General features: G+C 42.8%; 1 protein-coding gene across 5 annotated transcripts; it reads left to right on the top strand.

Annotated features, from left to right (window-relative positions):
- Positions 1-8,279: 8,279 nt before the first annotated feature.
- On the top strand, positions 8,280-14,308 carry MYCN (MYCN proto-oncogene, bHLH transcription factor). 5 transcript variants are annotated; one of them, XM_057431854.1, is made up of 3 exons: positions 8,280-8,345; positions 10,893-11,734; positions 12,805-14,308. In XM_057431854.1, the coding sequence occupies exons 2-3, from the start codon at positions 10,996-10,998 to the stop codon at positions 13,401-13,403; spliced, it is 1,338 nt and encodes a 445-aa protein (XP_057287837.1). In that variant the 5' UTR covers positions 8,280-8,345; positions 10,893-10,995; the 3' UTR covers positions 13,404-14,308. The 5 variants fall into 5 exon arrangements, with proteins under 5 accessions (XP_057287837.1, XP_057287838.1, XP_057287836.1 ...); XM_057431855.1 differs by lacking the exon at positions 8,280-8,345 and adding an exon at positions 9,321-9,377; XM_057431853.1 differs by lacking the exon at positions 8,280-8,345 and adding an exon at positions 9,384-9,600.
- Positions 14,309-21,802: the final 7,494 nt, after the last annotated feature.

The following is a 21,802-nucleotide window of genomic DNA, read 5'->3' as shown; positions in this document are numbered from 1 at the left end:
TCCTTTTTTTTTTTTAACATTTCTGAAACAGATAAACAGTTTTAAACATTTCCAATAGAATAAGTTAGAGTACAAAAACACACCTGTACACGTGCACACACATGTACATCAACATATATACAGATACATGCTTCCATACAAATACAACACTCTTCTCCCACTGACATGTTTACCTATATTCACTTTGTTGTTAATTCTTGTAAATACATTAATCTACCAAAAAATGGTTGATCCCTAATTGCTTATATAAGAATCATTTCAGTAATATATTTTCTAGAGTAGGCAGAAAACTAGTCCTCAACTCCATACGTGCTGGAAGGATGCCTTCCAACCTTGTATCCGTACTGCTATACTGCCAAGAGCAAGTACTCACCAGTAGTCTAAACCGTGGCACACAAATGTGATTTTCTGCACTGATGAATGCTGATCTAGCTGTCTGCACCCAGAATATAAGTCAAAGGAGTGGGAATAACAACACAGTACTAGTATGTTTGAGGCAATGATCTTGCCAAAACGCTACATATTTAGCACCCTGGAACTGACGCAATGAGAATTGTTGTTATAAAACATAAGTAATGTCAGGATAGAAACAAAATATAATAAATTTTCACTATTATTTTCTTCCTTTAATATAGATTTCACCTCTTTTGAAATAATATAAATTTCTGTATTCCTTTGCTAATGTGGCCCACCTACTGTAAACATCAATATTATACAGAATTACATTTGCAGATATCAAGAACATTTCAGTTCTGCTAAACAGAAATTGTTCTTAACAATGAAATTATGTCACTGAAAAACAAATATATGTATTATCAGTAAAGAAAACCTCTTTCATCTTACTGATGAAAAAACATTTAACATGTAAAGTCTGATCACATGAACATAGCTCTGCACTACCAAACCAGGGTGACAGTTCTGAATATTTCAGTTAACAGTAAGACAAGGAAGTCCCTCCTATATAAGGATTAAAAGAGAAATTAACAGTCACACTGTTAAACACTAAATACATTTTTCATTTACTTCAGCTCAAAATCAAACAGCAAGATTTTTAAACTCCTTTAACTAAGGGGTGCAAGGACATTCTGTCTTTAACTGTTTCTTTTACCTTGACATTTCAAGTTACTCAAATCCAAAGTCACTAAAGACCACCAAACAATTCATTTTGATAAAAGCAAAACCAAAACAGGCAAGAAGTTTTAAAGAAAAAGTGGTTTGTTAGGATGCGTTACAGTACCCTTCAGCCAAAACTGCATGCAATATTTTCTTCTCTCATTCATACCCTCTTCTGGGTAGCTGCAAGCCTAACATGATGTCTTGTCTCCTGTCTTGTACCATCTTTTTTATGACTGCACTTTGGCTTGCCAAATATTGGATGTTTCTCATTCAGACTTTCTCTTTTTTCCTGTCACTCTACGTACTGAGGAGTGAGGCAGCAGAACTGCTATGAAAGACAGGTATAGAGGAAAGATGACAGGTCTAAATCTTAAAGCTTGTATTCATATTCTTCAGCAATATGTGGCAACACAAAATCTTTAAGACACATGGACAGACAAGACCAAAGTTACAATATTGATGAGCCCTAAAACATTCAAAACAGAACACCGCAAGCAACAGAAATCCAATGTTAAATATGACCACTTTAATAAATGGTTTGTTATTCACTGAAGAGAAAAAAAAAATAACCCACATTCGCTGTGGCACTTGCTACTAAAACCCTCTGCTTCTGAAAGTCTGTAAACTGTCAAACAATTTTACTATCATTATGTACAATGATCAGAACGAGACACCTCCTTCAGCCTCCTACTGATCATGGATCACTTCAAAGCAATTTTTTGACTTACAGACTGTGGTTCATATTTTTTTGCATTTGCCTGGATAAACATATGAATACGATAAACATATGAATAGATTGTAGGAGTTGCCAAAACAGATGCAAACCTGGGTCTGCTGAGTCTGGTTTCGCATATCTAGCAATCATTTGTATACCAAGAGGCAAATACATTTGTCAAGGCTTGGGTGTTTGTGATTTAGCAAGGGGGCCAAGAAGACCATGAAAATTAGCAGCAGTGACACTAACAGACACAGCCAGCTCTCTCTCGGAGTCATGCAGAAGGAATGGTAAGACACTGAAAGAGTGTGGCACAGCCCTTCATGCAGCCCTGCTTACATCCAGAGATACATCAGTAATCTCCGTGACACATAAATAAACAAAACTTCGACACACTGATTTACTAAAGCAGGAGTGGCAATAGTAATAAAACCATCAAAACTCCATAAAGGCCTTTAATGTGGCTGAAGATATTTTCATTACTGCAATAAGTGTTAAGTGTTTCCTTTGCTATTAACAGTTCTTATGGCAAAGCTTTGAAGAATGTCCCACAGGTTATCAGTAAAAGCTCTATCTGTTGTATACAAAATAAGAACAAACTAAACAATCCAGAAAACTATTTAAAAGCCGTGGCCCAGGACTAAAGCTGGAATCATGACAGGAGAGATCTGTTGCTGGTGTCATCTGGCACAGACCCAGTGGAAGGAAGTTGTATCAATTGACACCAGCTGAGAATATAGTTTGATGTATCCCCTTATTCACTCACTTCAGTCTGTATTTTTCTTTTTTTTCCCTTTTATGTTATAGTCACCAACACCATTCTAGCTGGTCACTAGTAGTCCTTAAAGGCTAATCTTCCTGTTAGCTTGCATTTAAAGATGAATCTCGGATGCAGGAAATGAAAGCCTTCCTCTCAAACATAAAGCAGATTCCAACTGAAAACTAAAGAATTCACGCTTCAAATCACTCTTTGAGGATGTCTTTCGCTATTGGTAACATTTGGAGATGTTTGAAAGGGAACTAATGAAGACAGGTTTATGTGACTGGTTATAATTTTACCTTCCCAACTGCACATTTCACATTTGTCTCAGTGAATTATCTGGTAAAATATTTCACAATAATGAAGTCTTTAAAAGACTTTGTAACAGGTGAAATATTTTGAGCTAAAGTTTCAAAAACAATCAGTAAAGTGAGCTTGCATAAAAATGCACAAATGGCTAATTGCTTTAAAAAAAAGTTAAAAACATTTAAGCACATATAAACAATGCTGTAATGCCTTAAACCACTAAATGATTGACTATATGATGACAAAGTAGAGGGAGACGGGTAGAAAAGGAACTGGGCAAGAGCCAGGGGCAAACTATGTAAGTAGCCCATTTTACACGCTGTGTGAACAACTCCAAAAGATCTTCCACTGTTCACTGCCTGATCTTTCTTGCTGTGGCATTAAGAAGATTTTAACTAAACTAAGCTTTTCAGAGAATTAAACTAATTGAGATCAACAAGTCTTCCTGGCAAAGTGGTGTTGTGGCATTACCACTCACCTCTGTGAGGACAAAAACTTACCTGACGAAGCTGTCGGACCTCACCAGTCGTCTTCTCTTCTGCTTGTTACCTGCGGAACTTCAGAAGCAGGAAGCTGCCCTTCAGTGTTGTTCACTCCTTTCTGTGCTTACAAACTGCAAAATACAAGGATGACTCTCCGGGCTTCACTAAATTAACTTTCCAAAGTTTTTCCCTAGCTTTAACAAGCAGTGGAGTCACTATTGACTGAATAGGTTCAAACCCTTGACTTACAAAGAAAAACTGAAGACCTGTGGTGGGATTATTTTACAAAGACATCCAACATGATCTACCATACTTGCTGTAGCTGAAGGACACAGTATACATCTGCATCATTTATACCTTCAAAATTACTGATAGATGACAGCTACTGTTTATTTGCAGCATGGTAATACAGATAACAGTCTCATTGTGCTGAAGGGGGCTTTAAGCAACCTGATCTAGTGGAAGGTGTCCCAACTCAAACCAGTCTGTGATTTTTACCTGGCCTACTCACCTGTTACAGAAAAAATATTTTGCCAGAGCTGTTGTCCTGAAATGCACATGCATATCAAATGTATTCATTGTGTTACAGGTATTTGTAAAAACGGGACCATAATATATAACCCGACTCTACCGTTATGTCACTGATGCTGCACGTCACTAAGCAGCAGAAACTTCTGCAGCGATTAAATTCAGGAAAGTTATACCTTCCTACTCATAAAGCAATACTTGCAAGAATGATAAATGCTTGTAACTGACTTTACAATTAGGATATTTCTCCATGCACTAGGTACACATTTAGGAGGAAGAAATTACTGTAATAATATGTGGGGGTTACAATATTGTGCAAGCAAATTTATCTACAGATTTTATAATGTTTCCCGTAGCAGCCTAAGAGGAGCAGTGAGGTATTTTTCTCTATAATAAAATATTTGAATGATGAAACTTAATAAATTAATATTTTTTTAATCTAGGTATTTTATTTCCTCTCGGCCTAGCTCCCTAAGGAAAGGAAGTACATTCAACAGAGTTACTGGTCATGCCCTGGAATGAATTTTGAAATCACTAGACAGTTTTAACCAAACTTTACTGAGGGGAAAAGCTATAAAAATCCTGAAACTCTTACAGTTTTCTTTAAAATTGGAAACTGGAGAGAGAAAAGAGATCCTATTAATATTTCAACCAATGAAAGTTAATAAGCTCATACTTAATGAGATCAAGAATTCCCTTAAAAGAGACATCAGAAACCAGGCTCTCAAAATTCCTCATTTCTATTACATTTCACTCAGTGGTCTTATCTGTAACTTTTTGAAGTTCTTGTCATTTTGGTTTGTTTTGCTTTAGAATACAATTGTAAGATACCAAATGCTTAGATGCTTATCTAGCCATATATAGGGTTTGAAAAATCTGTTGCAAGTAGGATGTTTTCCTGAGCAACAGCTATCAGCTTCTGCCAAATCTAAATAATACATTTCTGGTCCCTTCTGGTTTTAATGAGTAACTTCCAGTGCTCTCTGAGCAGCTAGAAAAGAGGCTGACGGAGAAGACTAGCACACAAACGCTGGTCTGACCAATAGCTTTTGAAGAAACAATGTGCACAAAAGGCACAGAAGGAAGAAAGCTCTTTCTACTGGAAGATGGTTTCTGATGTATCTAGGAACACTTAGCAGTGGAGCGTTCAGCCAGTTACCCAATTAAGAGGCTGCACTATTCTTTCATCTTAATGGATAATGAAGATGCAGTCTGCCAGAGCTTGTGGGAAAGCAATAGCTACCTCAGATTGTTACAGTCAGTGTAGTGGGAAAATCTGCTTCAATTTCCTTGTGTGACACTGGGCAAGTCCCTTATCCTGTGTCACCTAAATAAGGGTAAAAGTAATACCACACTACCTTCAGGGAGAGTGTCAAGAGAAATATTTTAGATAATTCACACTCAGCAGCTACACAGCAGTGAACCGTGCAGCTACCTACGAAGTTTAATGAAAGGTATGCTGGAATAAATCTGCTGCTCTGAATCTCGCAGCTTCTGTAACTGTTAACTTTAACGGCTACCTCCAAACATTTAATCCACCTGAAAATGTTACTACTGCTAATAGGTAGTGTATCAGGTCCTTGTTTAAGACAAAGATATAAAAATCCCAGGTCTATGAGTGTTCATACTTACATCCTTTCTAGTCCTATGCAGAGAGTTTCACGTCATTTCTGCTGGTTGAGACAGAACAAGGATAAATCATTCTGATTCTGTCATGCTTTTGCCAAGCGTACTCAGAACATGCACCTCCCCCCTGACTGATTAAGGAAAGCCTTTATAAACCTTTTCTACAATTTAACATGGAATCATGAGAGTATATACATTACTTCTGACTAGCAAAGAAAACTCAAAATTGTGCTAAAGTTTGGGTGCCTCTGAGGAAGACAACTGCACATGGATTAAATAATACTGTCCTTTTTCTTTTGATCTCAGTAGTTGCAGGCTGTAAGGGCAAAAGGGAGATATATGCGACCACAGAAATTTGCCTTACACAGCATTCCTTAATGAATCAATAAAGACAAAGGGGAAAAAGTTCAGTAGCCCTGAACACCAGTAACTCACCCATGTATTATGTCCAGGTGTGTACATCCAAGCTCAGCACAGTGCTTTGTCAGGCTCATCGTTAGGCCAAATTAAAAACCACAGGATCTAGTTAGGCTCTACGAGTGTATATGCAAAAAGTATCTTTTAACCTTTTATACCTCTTTTTCTGCTTTTCCAGATAGCAAATTCTTAACAATACTTTAAAATATTTACTACAAAACTGGTGTATATTGGGATCCAGTTATGTATGTTAAGTATTAGCACATCTTAAGTCCCATATATTGGGACCCAGTTATATATGTTAAGTATTAGCACATCTTAATTCCCAATTTTTTTCAGTGAAATGACATAATAACAAATTCACAATAACCCCAAGTAATTTCAGGCTTCCATTTGCCTTGCTGCTTCTTGATATATGTCATTTCAGGGACAGAAGGGATCAGAACAAAAAAAAAACAAATGCTGATAAAATAGCCTGAAGTAAGTGTCAGCACAAAGATTGGTGCAGTCTTGCCAAAGCTTTGCACAATGTTTTCTATGTCTTTCTCAAACATACAAGACAAAGCAATAGATCTGGGGTTTTAACAGATCTTTTTACCTAAACAGAGTTAGTGCTCATAAACAGCAATGTTTCTCAGCATACTGTATTTCATTTCCTCTTTAATGGGGCTTTTGGTTTTTGTTTGGCTGAAAATTACTTTAAACACTTTGTCTTGAATGTGTTACCCCTCGTTAATATTCTCATCCAAGGTACTACAAAAGATGTGACACAAAACAGCAGAACTTCCACAGAAGCTGATAGCTTTATCTCCACACATATACATATGAAATAAAGAGGAAAATTTTTAAAGAGGCTGCTGAGAAAATCTAGTTGATAATTTATAATGAATTAACAATAAATCAGATAGCAGCCATGGTCAAAGTATGGACATATCAATATTTGCATGTATAAAGACATTAAAGGAAATGTGAAAGACAAAAAGGATTGCTTTAAAGGAGCAAAACTTATATAATTGCTTAATTTGAAATTTGAAGAAGGTCCTCGATTGATGAGTATAAATAAGTTGTTCACACGTTCAGCAAGACACATACTAACTGTTCATGTCTGTTCACAAGCTGCAACCTGTTCAAGGCTACTGAAATGCAAGGGGAAAAAAATCCCAGCCACCCACATCTTTTTTTGTCCAGCCAAATAATCCAAAGAGAAATTAATAAAGCTTAGGGCTTTCATAAGATCTCCTATCTTCAAAGTACCGAGCACACATTAGCTAATCAATGAATTCCCCTGTCTTGAATCCAAAGTGCATTAGAGGAGTGAAGGCCAATCACAAACTTCAGGCAAGCCTGGCCTCACAAATCTCTCCAGCTTTCTGCCATAAAGGACGGCTGCATCCCCAGCAGGAACTGCCCCTTCCTCAGCTGACTACTGCCAGCTATTGCCCCCCAGCCAAGTTTTAACTCATAGCAGGCTACCTAGAAGTCTCTTTCAGTGTGCCCTGCTCGAGTCGTGCTTGCCCAGAACCGCTGGTACAGCGGATCTGCCTTCCAGGTCCCTTTCCCGCTCCTCAGCAAAACTGCAACCAGTTACCTCCATGCCGGTAGGCAGGAGCAAGCTGCGGGAGCAGTCTAGCAGAAGCTCACTACCTTGGCTAAGGCGATTTCAAACCAGTTGTCTCATTTGGTAAGCCAGCCCAACCCCCACAGTCTGCATAGGGAGGCCAACTACTGCCTCCAGCAGCCTCATGCCACAAGCCAGCCTGCTCCGAAGTGCCCAGCCGAGTGCCGCTGCTGCCGTAGACACCAGCCAGCATCAGGACCACACCAGGCACCGAGGCCACCTCAGGACACTGTAAAGCTGGAGGAACCTCCACATTTTGGCCACCCAGGTGTGACATGGAGGCGATGGGGGATCACCACATGTGAGAAGCATGGCTTTCCGGCACAGCCGGCCCAAAACCCCGCGAAGGGACGAGGGGAACGGGCCTTCAGACTACCCCTGCTGCCCTGAGGGCTTATTGCCCCCTCTCGGGAGGCACTTCCCCCTCTTCTAACGCTACCACCGGTCGTGCCTTTCAAGGCCACCAATTTCGAAGGCCGCAGGCTCGCCCCCACCGCCGGCCGAGGCAGGCCAAAAGGCGGCACCCCACCCGCAACAACCCCTCCGCCGCACACAAAGCGGCGGCCCGCCGCTACTAGCTTTCCTGCGAGCGACGCCCAAGTCCCCGCCTCAACCTGCAGCCTATGAGCGAGTAGGCACCGCCCCGCGCGGCGCCCTGATCGGGATCGGGATCGCACCCGCCGCCACGCACCGCCGAGGACAGCGTCGCACTCCCGTCCCGTTCTGTCGCGTTCCGCGACCGACCCCGCCGCGGCGGGGAAAGGAGGCGAGAGAGCGGTGGGTGCCCCGCCGCCGGGGGGATGCGTGGGGGCGCCGGGAGAGCGCCGCTCCCGCCGGCCCTCCGCAAGGTGTCGCCATCGGCAGCGGAACAGCGGAGCCCCGCAGTGTGGCTGTGCTGTGCCGCGGGACGGGCCGCGCTGTGCCGTGCCGTGCCGGGCGGCGGAGAGGGGGGAACGGGGGGGCGCTTGGGCACGGCGTGCAAGCCCGCTCGCCTGAGGGAAAGCGACGGCTGCAGGGTTATTTATTTACAAAGCCCCGAGTGGAAGCGACTCTCTCGCCCGGCCACTTCCTTTATCCCTCTTTTTTTATCATTTTTATGTTTTTATTGCCCCGAGTGTTTCCGCGGGAGATGGTGGCCGCGGGGTCACCGCTCTCCTAGAGGGAACGTTTACCCCCAGGCCCAGGGGCAGGGTCGGCGCGGGGTGGGGGTGACACAAAGGGAGCGCGGCCGCGGCGGGCTCCGCGGGTCGGAGGCTGGCCCCGGCCCCCTCTGGCAGGCGGGTGGGCGCCCTCCCGTCCTGTCCCGTCCCGTCCCCTCTCTTCTCCCCGCCCCGGGCCGGGCGGGTTTGCACTGGGAGCGGGACTTCGCTGTGATCGCCGAGAATAAAGAGCGAATGGGGCTTTTGGCGCCAAATGCCAGGCACCTCCCTGCTTGTATGGAAATTAGGGGGTGGGGTTAGCCGCGCTCGCTGGGCACTGGGTTTTTTTAATGCTCCCGTCCCCGGGTGTGTCAGCTTTATTTTTTTCCCCCTTTTTATTTATTTATTTTTAATGCTTTTTTGGGGGGTTAATAATATCCAGCAGCTTCAAAGCGCGGCAGGGACAGTCATCTCTCTGCAAGCACGGGGTGAATGCGGAGGCTTGGGCCAGCCACGGGGGCCGGGCAGGCTGACGCTCAGGAAAGTGTAACATACAAGATCATCTGCGCTTTTTTTTATTTATTTTTTTTAATTATTTTTTTTCCTCCCCTCTCCCCTCCCCCCTGCCACTCCTCCCCCCTTTGCAACACCCACCACCATCACCAAGGAGGTAAGAAGAGGAAGCTGCAGGGTATGGGCTGCAGGACAAAAACCCTAATCAAATAAATACAATTCCCTATCGCGTTCGAGTTGCCGGACTGGGGAGGATGGGAAGGGGAAGGAGGCGCAGGGGCACTGCGGCGCGCGAATGGGGCGTTCAGTGAGCAGAAGAAAATCCTGGAGAATATTCGTGTTTTGTTTTGGAGCTGTCGCGCTGAGATCGCCTCTGTTTTGTAGGTGCCTCTTTACTGCTTTGCATTTTAACCGGTTTAATGTATTTCCCGAGTAGAAAAATGTACAATAACTGGCGGCGCTCAGGGGGCGGGGCAGGGAGCGCAGCTGAGCCGGGCTGGTTTCTGTGCATTTCATCATAAGGCTTTTAATGGATTTTTTTTTTTTTTTCCCCTCCCGTTTTTGGTCTCCGGTTCACCGTCAGCTGTTGCTAACCCAGCAGAGCCCTTTCTGTTTGCTGTACCGTAACCGAGCGGAAGGGAGACGCTGAATGTCTTTTTCGGACTTTCAGTCATTTTTATTTTTTTAATGTCTGATGCAACTGAGGTCTCAGAGGAGGAATGGAGCTGTGGTTGAGCGGCCGTAGCTAGCGAGGGGGGTCCGGCCGAGGTAAGGGTAAGCAGCGTGTGTGCAGGGGCGGCGAGGGGGCTAGAGAGCTGGGGCTATGCGTGAGCTGCTAGTGCACGGAGCGGCAGAACGCTCAAAGTTGCTGTCCTTGCAGCCTTCCCGCTGCTCTTGGCTTGCACAGGGAAAAGGGGCAGAAAAACTTCCCGTACCTTCTTAGCAATTCAGGAGGCTTTGTTGGTGGCTCCAGGCTGGTTTTAATGCATTTTTGTGCGTGAGATTATTACATAAGGTTGATAATTTCTGTTGCTGCTGGATTTCCCCTCCTCCTCTCCCCCCCCCCCCCCCCCCCCCCCCCCCCCCGCCTTGTGTTTTGTGCGGATTGCTCTGGCTCGCTTTGAGTGAATGAACCGGCGATTTGCGAAGTTGCAAAGAGCCCCTCCGCCCCCTTTTTTGCATCCTTCCCTCTCCCCTTTGCACCGCTCCGCAGACGACAAAAGGAGGAAACTTCCTCCACTTTAGTTGGCATATTAAAAGAGCTCTCTGGAGAGATTACGGTATCAAAGCCTCGCATCTGCCTGCAGTTACTCCGCCGTTCTGAGCGTCTGCAGCAATTCGGGGAGAGCAGGCGAGTGCTATGCGCGGCAGGAAGCCCGGAGGTGCTCCGCACCCCGCCGTACCCCGCGGTTCCCCGCAGCCGGGCATGCGGCCTGACGGAGTGTCGGGAAGCCCCGCTTGCGGGAGTGCTCCCTGACTGCCCTGCTCCGAGTGTCTTAAACCGGGAGGAAAGGTGTGTGAGAGGCGGTTTTAACTCAACTTGCAAAAGGCTCCCCCTTTCTTGCTGTTAATGACGGGATATTTTTTTTCCCTTCGGTTAAGAGGGAGTCGCATTCATGTCTGTCTTTTCCTTCGTGGTTTAATTTTTTGTACTTTTGTATTTTTGGTTTAGTTTCAGATCTTGGGAGAACCTCTCTTCTTCCCTTTGGAAATACCCATAAAACCTGTCTCTGAAACTATTGCCCGACCCAAGGATCAGCAAAGAGAGACCCGTAATGCCAGGAATGGTCAGTAAAAACCCAGACCTCGAGTTCGACTCTTTGCAGCCCTGTTTCTACCCGGACGAAGATGATTTTTATTTGTGCGGGCCGGACTCCGCTCCCCCCGGGGAGGACATCTGGAAGAAGTTTGAACTGCTGCCCACCCCTCCGCTGTCTCCCAGCCGGGCCGGGCTCCAGGAGCAACCCCCCGGGGGGGGCCCGGGGCCGTGGGGAGGGGCGGCCCTGGGTGGCTGCCGTCCCGCCGACCCCCTGGACTGGGCGTCCGAGCTGCTTCTGCTGCCCCCCGAGGCCGACCTGTGGGGCAGCTCGGACGGCGGGGACTTCTTCGAGACGGGCCTCGGTGTGACCAACAACCTCAACTCCATCATCATCCAGGACTGCATGTGGAGCGGCTTCTCCGCCCGCGAGAAGCTGGAGCGGGCAGTTAGCGAGAAGCTGCAAGGCAAGGCGCCCGCCGCTGCTGCCGCCGCCCCGCCGCCTCCCCCAGGGGCCGCAGCTACGGGCAGCCCCGCCGCCACCGCCAGCGGCCGCGCGGAGCTAGGAGGCACCGTGCCCGAGTGCGTGGACCCCGCCGTGGTCTTCCCCTTCCCCGTCAACAAGCGGGAGGCGGCGGTAGGCCGCGCCGCGGCGGTAGCGGTGGGTGGCGGGACTCCGCGGAGCGGCCGCCCTCCGCGCCCCGCCGGGGACAGCCGAGCCAGCAGCAGCTCCGGGGACGACACACTCAGCGATTCGGGTAAGCGCTCCCGTACGCGGCAGGGGCGGAGAGGGGAGGGGTGGGAGTGGTGGCGCTGCCTCCGGGCTGCGCCCCGATTCGGTCCCCGCCGGCGGCACCTTCGTGAAGGGCCGGGCCGGGCGGGGCGGCCGGCAGGCGGCAGCAGGAGAGGCGGCAGCGGCGGGGCCTGGCGGGCGGATGCCGCGCCCCTGACCTGGCGGCAGCAGCGCCGTGGGGATGCCGTGCCTCCTCTTGCTCCTTGTGGTAGCCAGCCCCGCACCAGCACAGCGGCGGTGTCGGGGCTGTTAATCAGAGCGGGCTGCCACTGTCACCCGGGGGACGTGTGTGCCTTTAGGAGGGATTTGGGAAGTCTGGAAGAGGCTAGTGAGACATTAATGCTTCCATTGACAGATGCTAAAATGCCCCACATATCTCGTGTGCGTGTCTGCGGAGAAGCCCACTTGGGCTGAAACGCGTTTTCGTGTGTGTGGATCAGCTGGTCTGTATGACCATATCTCCATAAGCTTGGTGATCGTACCGGTTTCAAAGCCTACTGTCCCTTTAATGTTGGGTTTGACAGCTTTTGGTGAGGAAGCACTTCCAACAGCTGTCTTCTTGGCAGTGCACCAAGCGCCGGCTTAAAGGGTCCCCGGCTGGAGCAGCTTCACCTTCTGCCTCAGAACAAACCCAGCGATTGTTTCTTTTTCCGGCTGCTTTACTAGCAAGCAGGGGCTGTGTTGTGGCACAGGGCATGCCTTTTGTACCACAGCTGTACAAGTCCATCCGAAATACATACATTCTGCCTAAAATCTCTTTTCTGCTACTGTAATTATGTGGGTGGTAGCTCCACTTCGACTGAATCAAAGTGTTCATGATAAACTTGTGGAAAACACTGTTTTTCAGTCATTCATGTATATTACATACTTCACCAGATCTATATCTGACTACAGATGGTAGGCACGCCCTAGTTTTGCCATCAGTTATTGCATTCCTCCTTTTACTGTACATACTTTGTCAATAAATACATCTGGGTTGATACTTGTTTGGAGTATTTTCTGTGAGAAATAACGTTTATTTTCCATTACCAAAAGATGATGAAGATGAGGAGGAAGAGGATGAAGAAGAAGAAATAGATGTTGTGACAGTGGAGAAAAGACGCTCCTCCTCCAACAAGGCTGTTACCACCCTTACTATCACAGTGCGTCCTAAAAATACCACTTTTCCATCAGTCAGGACACAGCAGAATGAACTGATTTTAAAGCGTTGCGCACCAATTCACCAGCAGCATAATTATGCTGCTCCTTCTCCATACATGGACAGTGAAGAGGCTCCACCACAGAAAAAGTTAAAAACTGAGGTGCCCCGTCCAGTAAAACCCACAATCCCACCAAAGTCTAAGAGTTCAAGTCCTCGAAACTCTGATTCAGAGGATAGCGAACGTCGACGCAACCATAACATCCTGGAGCGGCAGCGGCGTAATGATCTAAGGTCAAGCTTCCTCACACTAAGGGACCATGTTCCAGAACTGGTTAAAAATGAGAAAGCTGCAAAAGTTGTGATCTTGAAAAAAGCCACTGAATACGTTCATTCCCTTCAGGCAGAGGAGCAGAAGTTATTGCTAGAAAAGGAAAAATTGCGAGCCAGACAAGAACAATTACTAAAGAAAATAGAATACAAGCGGACTTGCTAAACTGTTTTTTCTGTTTTGGCTGACCAGGACAGTCATTGCCACTTTGCACATTTTTGATTCTTTAAAAAAAAAAAAAATTGTGTTTTTTGACGTTAAGAATGTTGGTTTTACTTTCAATCCAGTCCCTGAAGTAATCGACAAACTATATTATCCGGGTACGGAGCAAATGGATGTTCTTGCAAGGAGTTTATTGCAAGACTACCAAACAACAACGGACTGCCTTTGTTTTTCCTCTTAAGAACTGTAGATGGTGGGGATTTTTTTTTTTTAATTGTTGTGAGCATTTGGAGCTGCTGATGACATCTAGTTGAGTTTTAAAATGTTCATTCCTAAGTTTTATGGTGCTTATGTTCTAACAGATGTTACTTTAGGGGTTGCCATTTTGTGCCCCTGTGGGAATTTTCTGTAAATACCATCTACACACTTGCCTTTTGTACATGTCTTGGGTTATGAGAGGTGGCTTTTGCTGCCAGTATTAGACTGGAAGTTCATACCTAAGTACTGTAATACCTCAATGTTTGAGGAGCATGTTTTTGTATACAAATATATTGTTAATCTCTGTTATGTACTGTACTAATTCTTACATTGCCTGTATACTTTAGTATGATGCTGATACATAACTAAATTTGATACTTATATTTTCGTATGAAAATGAGTTGTGAAAGTTTTGAGTAGATATTACTTTATCACTTTTTTGAACTAAGAAACTTTTGTAAAGAAATTTACTATATATGCCTTTTCCTAGCCTGTTTCTTCCAGTTAATGTATTTGTTAATGTTTGGTGCATAGAACTGGGTAACTGCAAAGTTCTGTGTTTAATTTCTTCCAACGATGTACATTTAGTGCTGCATCTTATAGCACTTTGAAATACCTCATGTTTATGAAAATAAATAGCAATTACATGATGTGCCATTTACTATTTTTCTTTTAAATGAAGTTCTTCTAAATAAAGTCTTTAACTTTGCAATGTTCATGAAATACAAAAACGTGGTCCCTTATCCTGGGCACTTAAACTCTCCAACTATAGATTATGCTCTATGAAAAAGTCAGCTAGGCAGGACATTCCCATTTCTGATTATAAAGTAGTTGTCGTAAGAATGATTTTGATGTTTCTTCATACTTGGTGGCTCTTGTGATGTCAGGATAATCCCAGAGGACTGAACATATCACAGCCAATGGAAAGACTCCTGTATCTTGTGAAGACTTCTGGATTATTTGCTGTATGCAGAGAGGGATCCAAAACATGGCTAGCATCCTTCTGCTGTAAGGGACTGTCCTCAGTGTTGTAGAGAGGTGGAGAAGAAAATGATGGAGGTACACTTGATACAGTGCAAAAACCAAAATATTTGTAGTAAACAAGGATCTTCAGTGGTTCTTACTTGCATTATAAAAGGTTTATCTTTAAAGCAGTCCATCATTGCATAGGAGAATTAATGTTCTTGTTTGTACTGAAGGTCCTGTTTATTACTACCTGGTCTAAGTTAGTAAAACTAAAAATCCCAGGGAAGATGCAGAACTATGAAGCATGTGTCAAAAGAACAATGAAACTTAGCAGGTAGTTGCCTCTCAAGAGGTGTGATGGAATTTGCTGTGACCAGAGCAAGACATGCCAGTGGGAAACATTTGCTCATCTTGTTAAGCTCCTGGAGACCAAGGATTTGTTTTATTTTCTAGTCTGTAAAGGTATTTCTGATACTGTCTTTTTGCCACACTGAACCTGAAAAAGTATGGATTAATGACCAAATGGCCAGTAATTAGTTTAAAGATCAGCTTGCAAGGAGCTAGCTTGGAACATCTGCTCCTACTTCAGCCACAAAGGAAGTAGGTTGCCTGGTGATGGAGGTACAGAACATCTCTTATTTGCCTTGGAAATAGCAAGAGTGGGCAAAACCACCGTAGCAGTGAATGTGCCATATGTCTGCCCTCCAGTAGCTTCGTGGTGGACCTGTAACCTGTGTGTTCATGGGCTCCAGCCAGCTTCTGTACCAAGAACACAGAATTGCACTTACTGCTATATCAGTGCAATAAATCCAGATCCTTGACATGCGCAAATTGGTGTAACACCATTTTAATTCAGCTAGGCCTACACAAGTTTATGCCATGTGAAGAACTGATTAGAATAGACTTAGTAGCTTTGTCCTGATTTTGGCTGGGATAGAGTTAATTTTCTTCTGAATAATCTAAATTCAGACTTGAGGACCACAATCATACCATAAATAGAATTTTTGGTTTCATTCCTTTGATGTGGACTTGATCTTGCTGCTTCTACTTTCCCAGTACAGTAAAAAAAAAAAAACACAGTAGAACACAAGACCTAAGCAGAGATAATTGGTGTGGACAATCACAGGGTACATTTAATTTTACTAGCTATAACAACAAAAATATTTTTAAACCCCATTTTATTAGCAAGTTTTGTTGCACTGTTGTGCTGTTTTCAAACAAGATACAAGTCACATAAGTTATCGAAGAAGAAAAGCAAAAATGAACAGATTCGTTTCCCTTCCCTGGCTCAGATCAGGTTGCTCTGGGCCATATACAGCCAAGGTTTGATCATCCCCAACGGTAGAGATTCCACAGCCGCCTCGGACAAATTTCATTTTTTGACTGCCGTGACCGACACAAATTTTCCTACTAGCTGTTTGGAATTTCCCTTGTTCCAACCCCTGTCCGTTGCCTCCCGTCTTGTGTTTAACCTCCCTGAAGTCTGTCTCCCATCTTCTCTGACCTCCCATTCGGTAGTTGAAGACAGCAATTACTTCTTTCTCTTCTGGAGACAACCCAGTTCTGGTTTGTATTGTTGTAGTGTTCAAGTATAACAAAGGTGTCAAATACTCAGGTTTGTTTGGATATTCATCACAAATCCCATCTAAAAGCCTCTTTCAGTCTGGGAGCGGTGGCCTGATGCTTTTGAATTCAGTGATAAACATCCAGCTGCTGCCAATGGAGATGGAATCTGGCCGCCTTGGGTTCAGAAATGCTCCCACATACTGTACAGTTTGCTGCTATAGGCTCTGCTACCACTCACTTGGGGTTTTCTTTTTTTTTTTTTTTTTTTTTTTAAATAACTTTCAGGAGTTAATAGCTTTATTTTCATGTTGTTGCTGTAGGGAGCAAGTTATCAAGGACAAATGTTTTTGTAAACAAAAATCTCAGTTGTAGGAAGTTATTGTTACCATTGTTAAACAGATTCTTTTGTATTTACATCATAAAAGAACAGACATGTAGGAATGATAGCTTTTGAAAAGAAGAGGTAAACAACTCATTTAGTAATATTTTCTGAAGAATCAGTACCCTAAAGTGTCCATAGAAAAGGACATAGAGACATAGCCACATAGCCACAACAGTACCAAAGGGTCCTTGTGCATGCATATGAAGAATCCATGGGACTCAGTCAAATAAGGAAATGGGACACTTTTTTCTTTTTTTTTTCTTTTTTTTTTTTTAATATAAATACCTACATTTGCATAAGAAAAGCAAACATCTGTCTGGAGAACCTGTTAAAAATGTGGCAAGTACCCAATAACTTCTTATTAAAAAGTGGGTATTACCAGTTCCTGAAGGGAAAACTGAAATAGATTGATTGCAATCTTATCTGGTCTGTTATAAAAATTCCCAAGTTCTTCTTAAAAGACTGAATCTGCTAATGGAATCAGATGGTTTCCTTCCAAATCATATATCCCAGAAGATGGTATCCTTCCACTTTTCTGTTTATTTTCTTAAACATACCACTAAGAACACAAGAGACCTGAAACACCAAAATGAAATGATTCCTCCATAAACTAGTATAAGTAAAACACCAGAGGGAGAGCTTAAAAAGGTGAAATGTGTTAATGATGTCATTACCACTAGGTCACCTGTTGCCATGAGTGTGAAGGAAAGTGCTTTTCTCAAACCCCAAGCTGCTGTTATAGCAACTTATCACCAGGTCTTGGCAGGACTACTTGGGATTTCATGATGTGAATAATTTGCAGAGGGCACATTTGCTCCTCGTAAGTATACTGATAAACCAAACTTGAATAAAATGCCTTTAAAAGGATCCCATTCTTAAGCCTGCATTTCCTAGCTTGTGACTGATTTAAATCAGAAGATTTAATTTTGTTTAAAGTTTTAAGTGTGAGATCAGGAATTTAATGACTTTCTAATGTACCATTAGGGTACGATGTTATCACACTCTCAGCAAATGCTTCATGATTTATACCTGGGTTCCTTTATTTTCCTTGTGTCCATTTCCTCTTTCCTTTTTTCTCTTCCTCCTTCTTTTCCCCTCTATGCCTAAACCACATGTGGTGGCTCTTCTCTCAGGAGCCCAAACACATCGAAGTTAAAGGGCTATGTGGTGTCACAAGGACCCCTTTAAAATAAGCCGGGATTGCTGTAGAAACAGGAGAAATGCAGCACTTACAGGTACCTCACAAGAAATTAGTGGTGAAAAACATGGAAGAGAAACTGATGTTAGGGCTGGGACGGCGGTTTTCGCCCCAGCACTTCTGGCTACAACTGGTAAGCAATGGAGCAACTGGCCTGAGCAACTGCCTGAAATGAGAGCCCCTGCAAGCTTTCATTTCTGCTGGGCTACTGTTTCCAGTCTGCTACCATACTAGTTTTAGCTGCCCATCTGTTTGTGCTGACCCTGCAAGGAGGCTTGGCCACAGCAGAACTTGCATTTTGCTGTTGGGTTGCATGATGTGACAATTTCCCCTGCCTGCAGATCTGTGATTCTCATCCAGCTTTGTGGTCCTACCTTTTGTCAGTGTGATTAATTAGATGTATATTTGAGCAACAGTCAGCTCAGAGAAGATAAAATGAATTCCTGATCTCTGAGCTGTGAAGATTCCTTGTACTTATGCTGTATGTATAGATCAACATACGTGCTGCATGCACACAAGGGATTCCGTGTGTGTTGATTCATGAACCTGGCTAAATAAAGCTAAGTGTATATTTTAACAGAGCAAGTCATAAGACTGTCCACTTGGTCCTTTGAATAAAAAGCAAACAAAGATATTTTGTTTCCCATATTTATGATCTTAATATGACATGCCTAAATAATTCAGAAATTAAAAAAAAAATGCACCTACAAAGTAAATACTATTGATTCCAAGTATTTTTTAACTCCATGATGCGTGTGTACATTTATCAGACTTAAAATTTATCTGATTTACAACTAAATTATGGCCTATTTGTTACTGATCTCTTATGTTGTTTACTGTGAAGGTGGTGAGGCGCTGGAACAGGTTGCCCAAGGATGTTGTGAATGCTCCATCCCTGGAAGTTTTCAAGGCCAGGTTGGACAGAGCATTGGGTGTCATGGTTTAGTGGGAGGTGTCCCTGCCCATTGCAGGGGTGTTGCCACTAGATGATCTTAAGATCCTTTCCAACACTAAATGTTCTATGATTCTAGACCAGGTTGCTCAAAGCCCAATCCAGCCTGACCTTGACACTTCCAGGGATGGAACATCCACAACTTCCCTGAGCAACCTGTTCCAGTGGCTCACCAGCCTCACAGTGAAGAACTTCCTAACAGCTAGTCTAAATCTCCCCTCTTTCAGTTTTAAGCCATTCACCCTTGTCCTACCACTACATGTCTTGTAAAATGTCCCTCTCCAGATTTCCTGTAGGCTTCCTTTAGGTATTGGAAGGCTGCTGTAAGGTCTCCTGGATCATCTTCATGACCTTGTCAAACAGGTCCACATCCTTCTCATGCTGGGGACACCAGAACTGTATGCAGTACTCCAGGTGGGGTGCACAAGAGCAGAGTACAGATGGAGAATCACCTCCCTTGACCTGCTGGGAATGTGGTTGGTTGATTCCTTTGGAATTACATGTACTCTTAAGTAAGAGCAAATTCCTGTGTAAAACAAAATCTAAGAGACATGCTCAGTTTTATCTAGTATTCTGTTAATCAAAAATGTATTGTAAACAGTGTTTCTGAAGGCTTTTTTTTTTTTTTTCTAATTTTTTCCTACAATCATTAGTTGTGTTTCGCAGGCACCATTCTGGAGTTACATCCTCAATAATTATGATTAGAAACATTTCTCTAAAAGCTCTACTTCTAGCCAAACAAGCCTGGTTAAACCACAGTGTGCTTCAGTTCCATTGTATTATTTCTTGCATTAGTGGAAGAGGTACATAGATTACAAATAACACAGGACATACCATAGTGAACCCATATATTTATGAACACTTCTTTCAAACATACCTTAATGCTGCTAATGAAGCTATGCAATGATGTAATGTACTTCAATAATTTCTATCATCTTTCTTCAGCCTTTAATCATTTTTAAGCTGATCTGTTTTATTCTTGTCTTTCCTTTTGTGTGCCTCAGCTAAGTAGCCATGCAGAAGGCAAGGGGGATTCATCTGACCAGATACCAACTCTTTTTAGTCAATAAAGAAAGCAGGTATTTTTTTGTGCACAGTTAATTTCATCCTTAAATAAATATTAAAATAACACAAATTAATCTCACCCTAGAAATACTAATTTTTCTGTGTTACTTATAGAGAAGCCTTAGGTGACCAACACTGTAGATGTCTAATGTGGGGGTCAGCTTAAGACACCTGAATCTGGATGTCTGTTTGATAGAATCACACAATAGCTTGGGTTGGAAGGGGCCTTCAAAGGTCATCCAGTCCAATCCCCCTGCAATGAGTTTGTAGATATCTAACTGAAAGCTTGATATCTAAGTGCTGTTATAGTCTGTGGAGGGTTGAAGAGTGATTTCAGTGTAGATATCTATTTTAGGATGAACTGTATTGTTTCTTTAGGTGCAGTTCACTGTATCTGTTAGCTCTCTATTGGCTATAAAAGGAAGTCTAGGTATATAGTGAACACGTAAACACCTATACATTAACACCTAACTTCAGATTTCAGTGCATTGTTACAAGTTGAGTCCTACTAGTCCTGACTTCCACTCATTTTATTTGACTTAAACATCTTAAAGTTTTTTCTTGAACTAGTCAAGTAATCTTAAACCCAGTTCCATCTAGGTCATCTTTTCTGCAACACTCATCTTTTTTTGGTTTTGGTCCTCTATAGCAGCATTTCCATAACTTTATCATCTTTGGACATTGTCTATCCTCTCACATGCCTTGTATACTGGTCAATGTATACTGTATACCAATATTCATCATTGCCAGAAAATTCCTTGCATTACTGATAAAATTTCCTAAAACATCTTTTGTGTTATGATATTGCATGGTGGGCAGGCCCTTATTTTCTCCTTCTGACACCTGTACAAAGTTCATTTATAGGGCATGTTAATACATTTCAGATATCGATATACTGACATTTTAAAGTAAATTAAATGATAGCACATATCACATTCTTTTCAATGTAAAAAAAACAAAAAACAAAAAAACAAAAAACAAACAAACCAAAACAGAACAACAAAAAAAAAAAAGCCAGAAGAAAAACAAAGTAGATGAACATTCAGAAAAACTACTATTAACTTTTACAGCTTGTTGTTGGACCTTTTATAGTTCAAAGTATTTCAGTGTTTCCCTTCACTTTTTTTCTATAACCTTACTCCAGTAGTCCTTATAACTTTATCTTTCTGTTTTTTAAAAAACACTTATTTCTTTTCACAGTTCCTGGGGTCTGCAGTAATTGTTTTATGTCACCCTATGTCAATTCCTCTTTTCATTCAAACACTTAAATAAGTCAAATCTTTTTTGCTTTGCAGTTTCACCTTTTCTAACAGTTATATTATGTCACAATGTATTTAAGTCTAAAATACAGGTTCCCATTCTGTGAGCTGATGAATGTTTTCTGAGTGGCTATAGGTCTGTTGCCTTCAGTAGGAGTGTATGAAGTAGGAACTCAAGACTTTCCAAGACTTCTAAATGAAAACTTTAAAAATGCCAAGTTAAGTTCTGCTGTATTTTATATTTTCTCAATTTTGAGTTCTTAATTTCTTACTGACATTTGTTTCTGAAAGGCTATGAAAACACAAGCATGCAATTAGAATAAAATAGAATAATGCTGCTAAATAATATCGTTTCACTTTTGTCAGTAGTACATTTTAAAGACTGAACATTATTTTCTGGAGTAATTTAAGCATATGCATTCACTATTAAGCTAGCAACAGTTAAGTTACTATGAACTCCTTTGGTAAAGAAAATCATACCTTTATTTTCTGCTGCTGGTGTTGACAATACACAGTGATTGGATGCTTTAATCATGTAAGCACCAGTGAAAATAAATAGCAATTCAGAGTGGTCAACAGTAACGCACAGTAAGCCATCTATTCAACTGATTAAAAAATTAATGTTTTTCCTCACTATTAATAAAAAGGCAATTAAAAAAATCTTGGATACCTAGTTTATTTCTTATCAGATCTCTTTAATTTTGAAATTTCAGGCATCAGTCTAGTAGCAAGTGTCAGAGTAAACAAATACTTTCT

The sequence above is a fragment of the Pezoporus wallicus genome, unplaced genomic scaffold (assembly GCF_028554395.1).
Source record: "Pezoporus wallicus isolate ANWC-B61680 ecotype Strahan unplaced genomic scaffold, APGP_CSIRO_Pwel_v1 contig_161, whole genome shotgun sequence".
NCBI classification, from domain to species: Eukaryota; Metazoa; Chordata; class Aves; order Psittaciformes; family Psittacidae; genus Pezoporus; species Pezoporus wallicus.
This window is presented reverse-complemented; position numbering and strand designations above follow the sequence as displayed.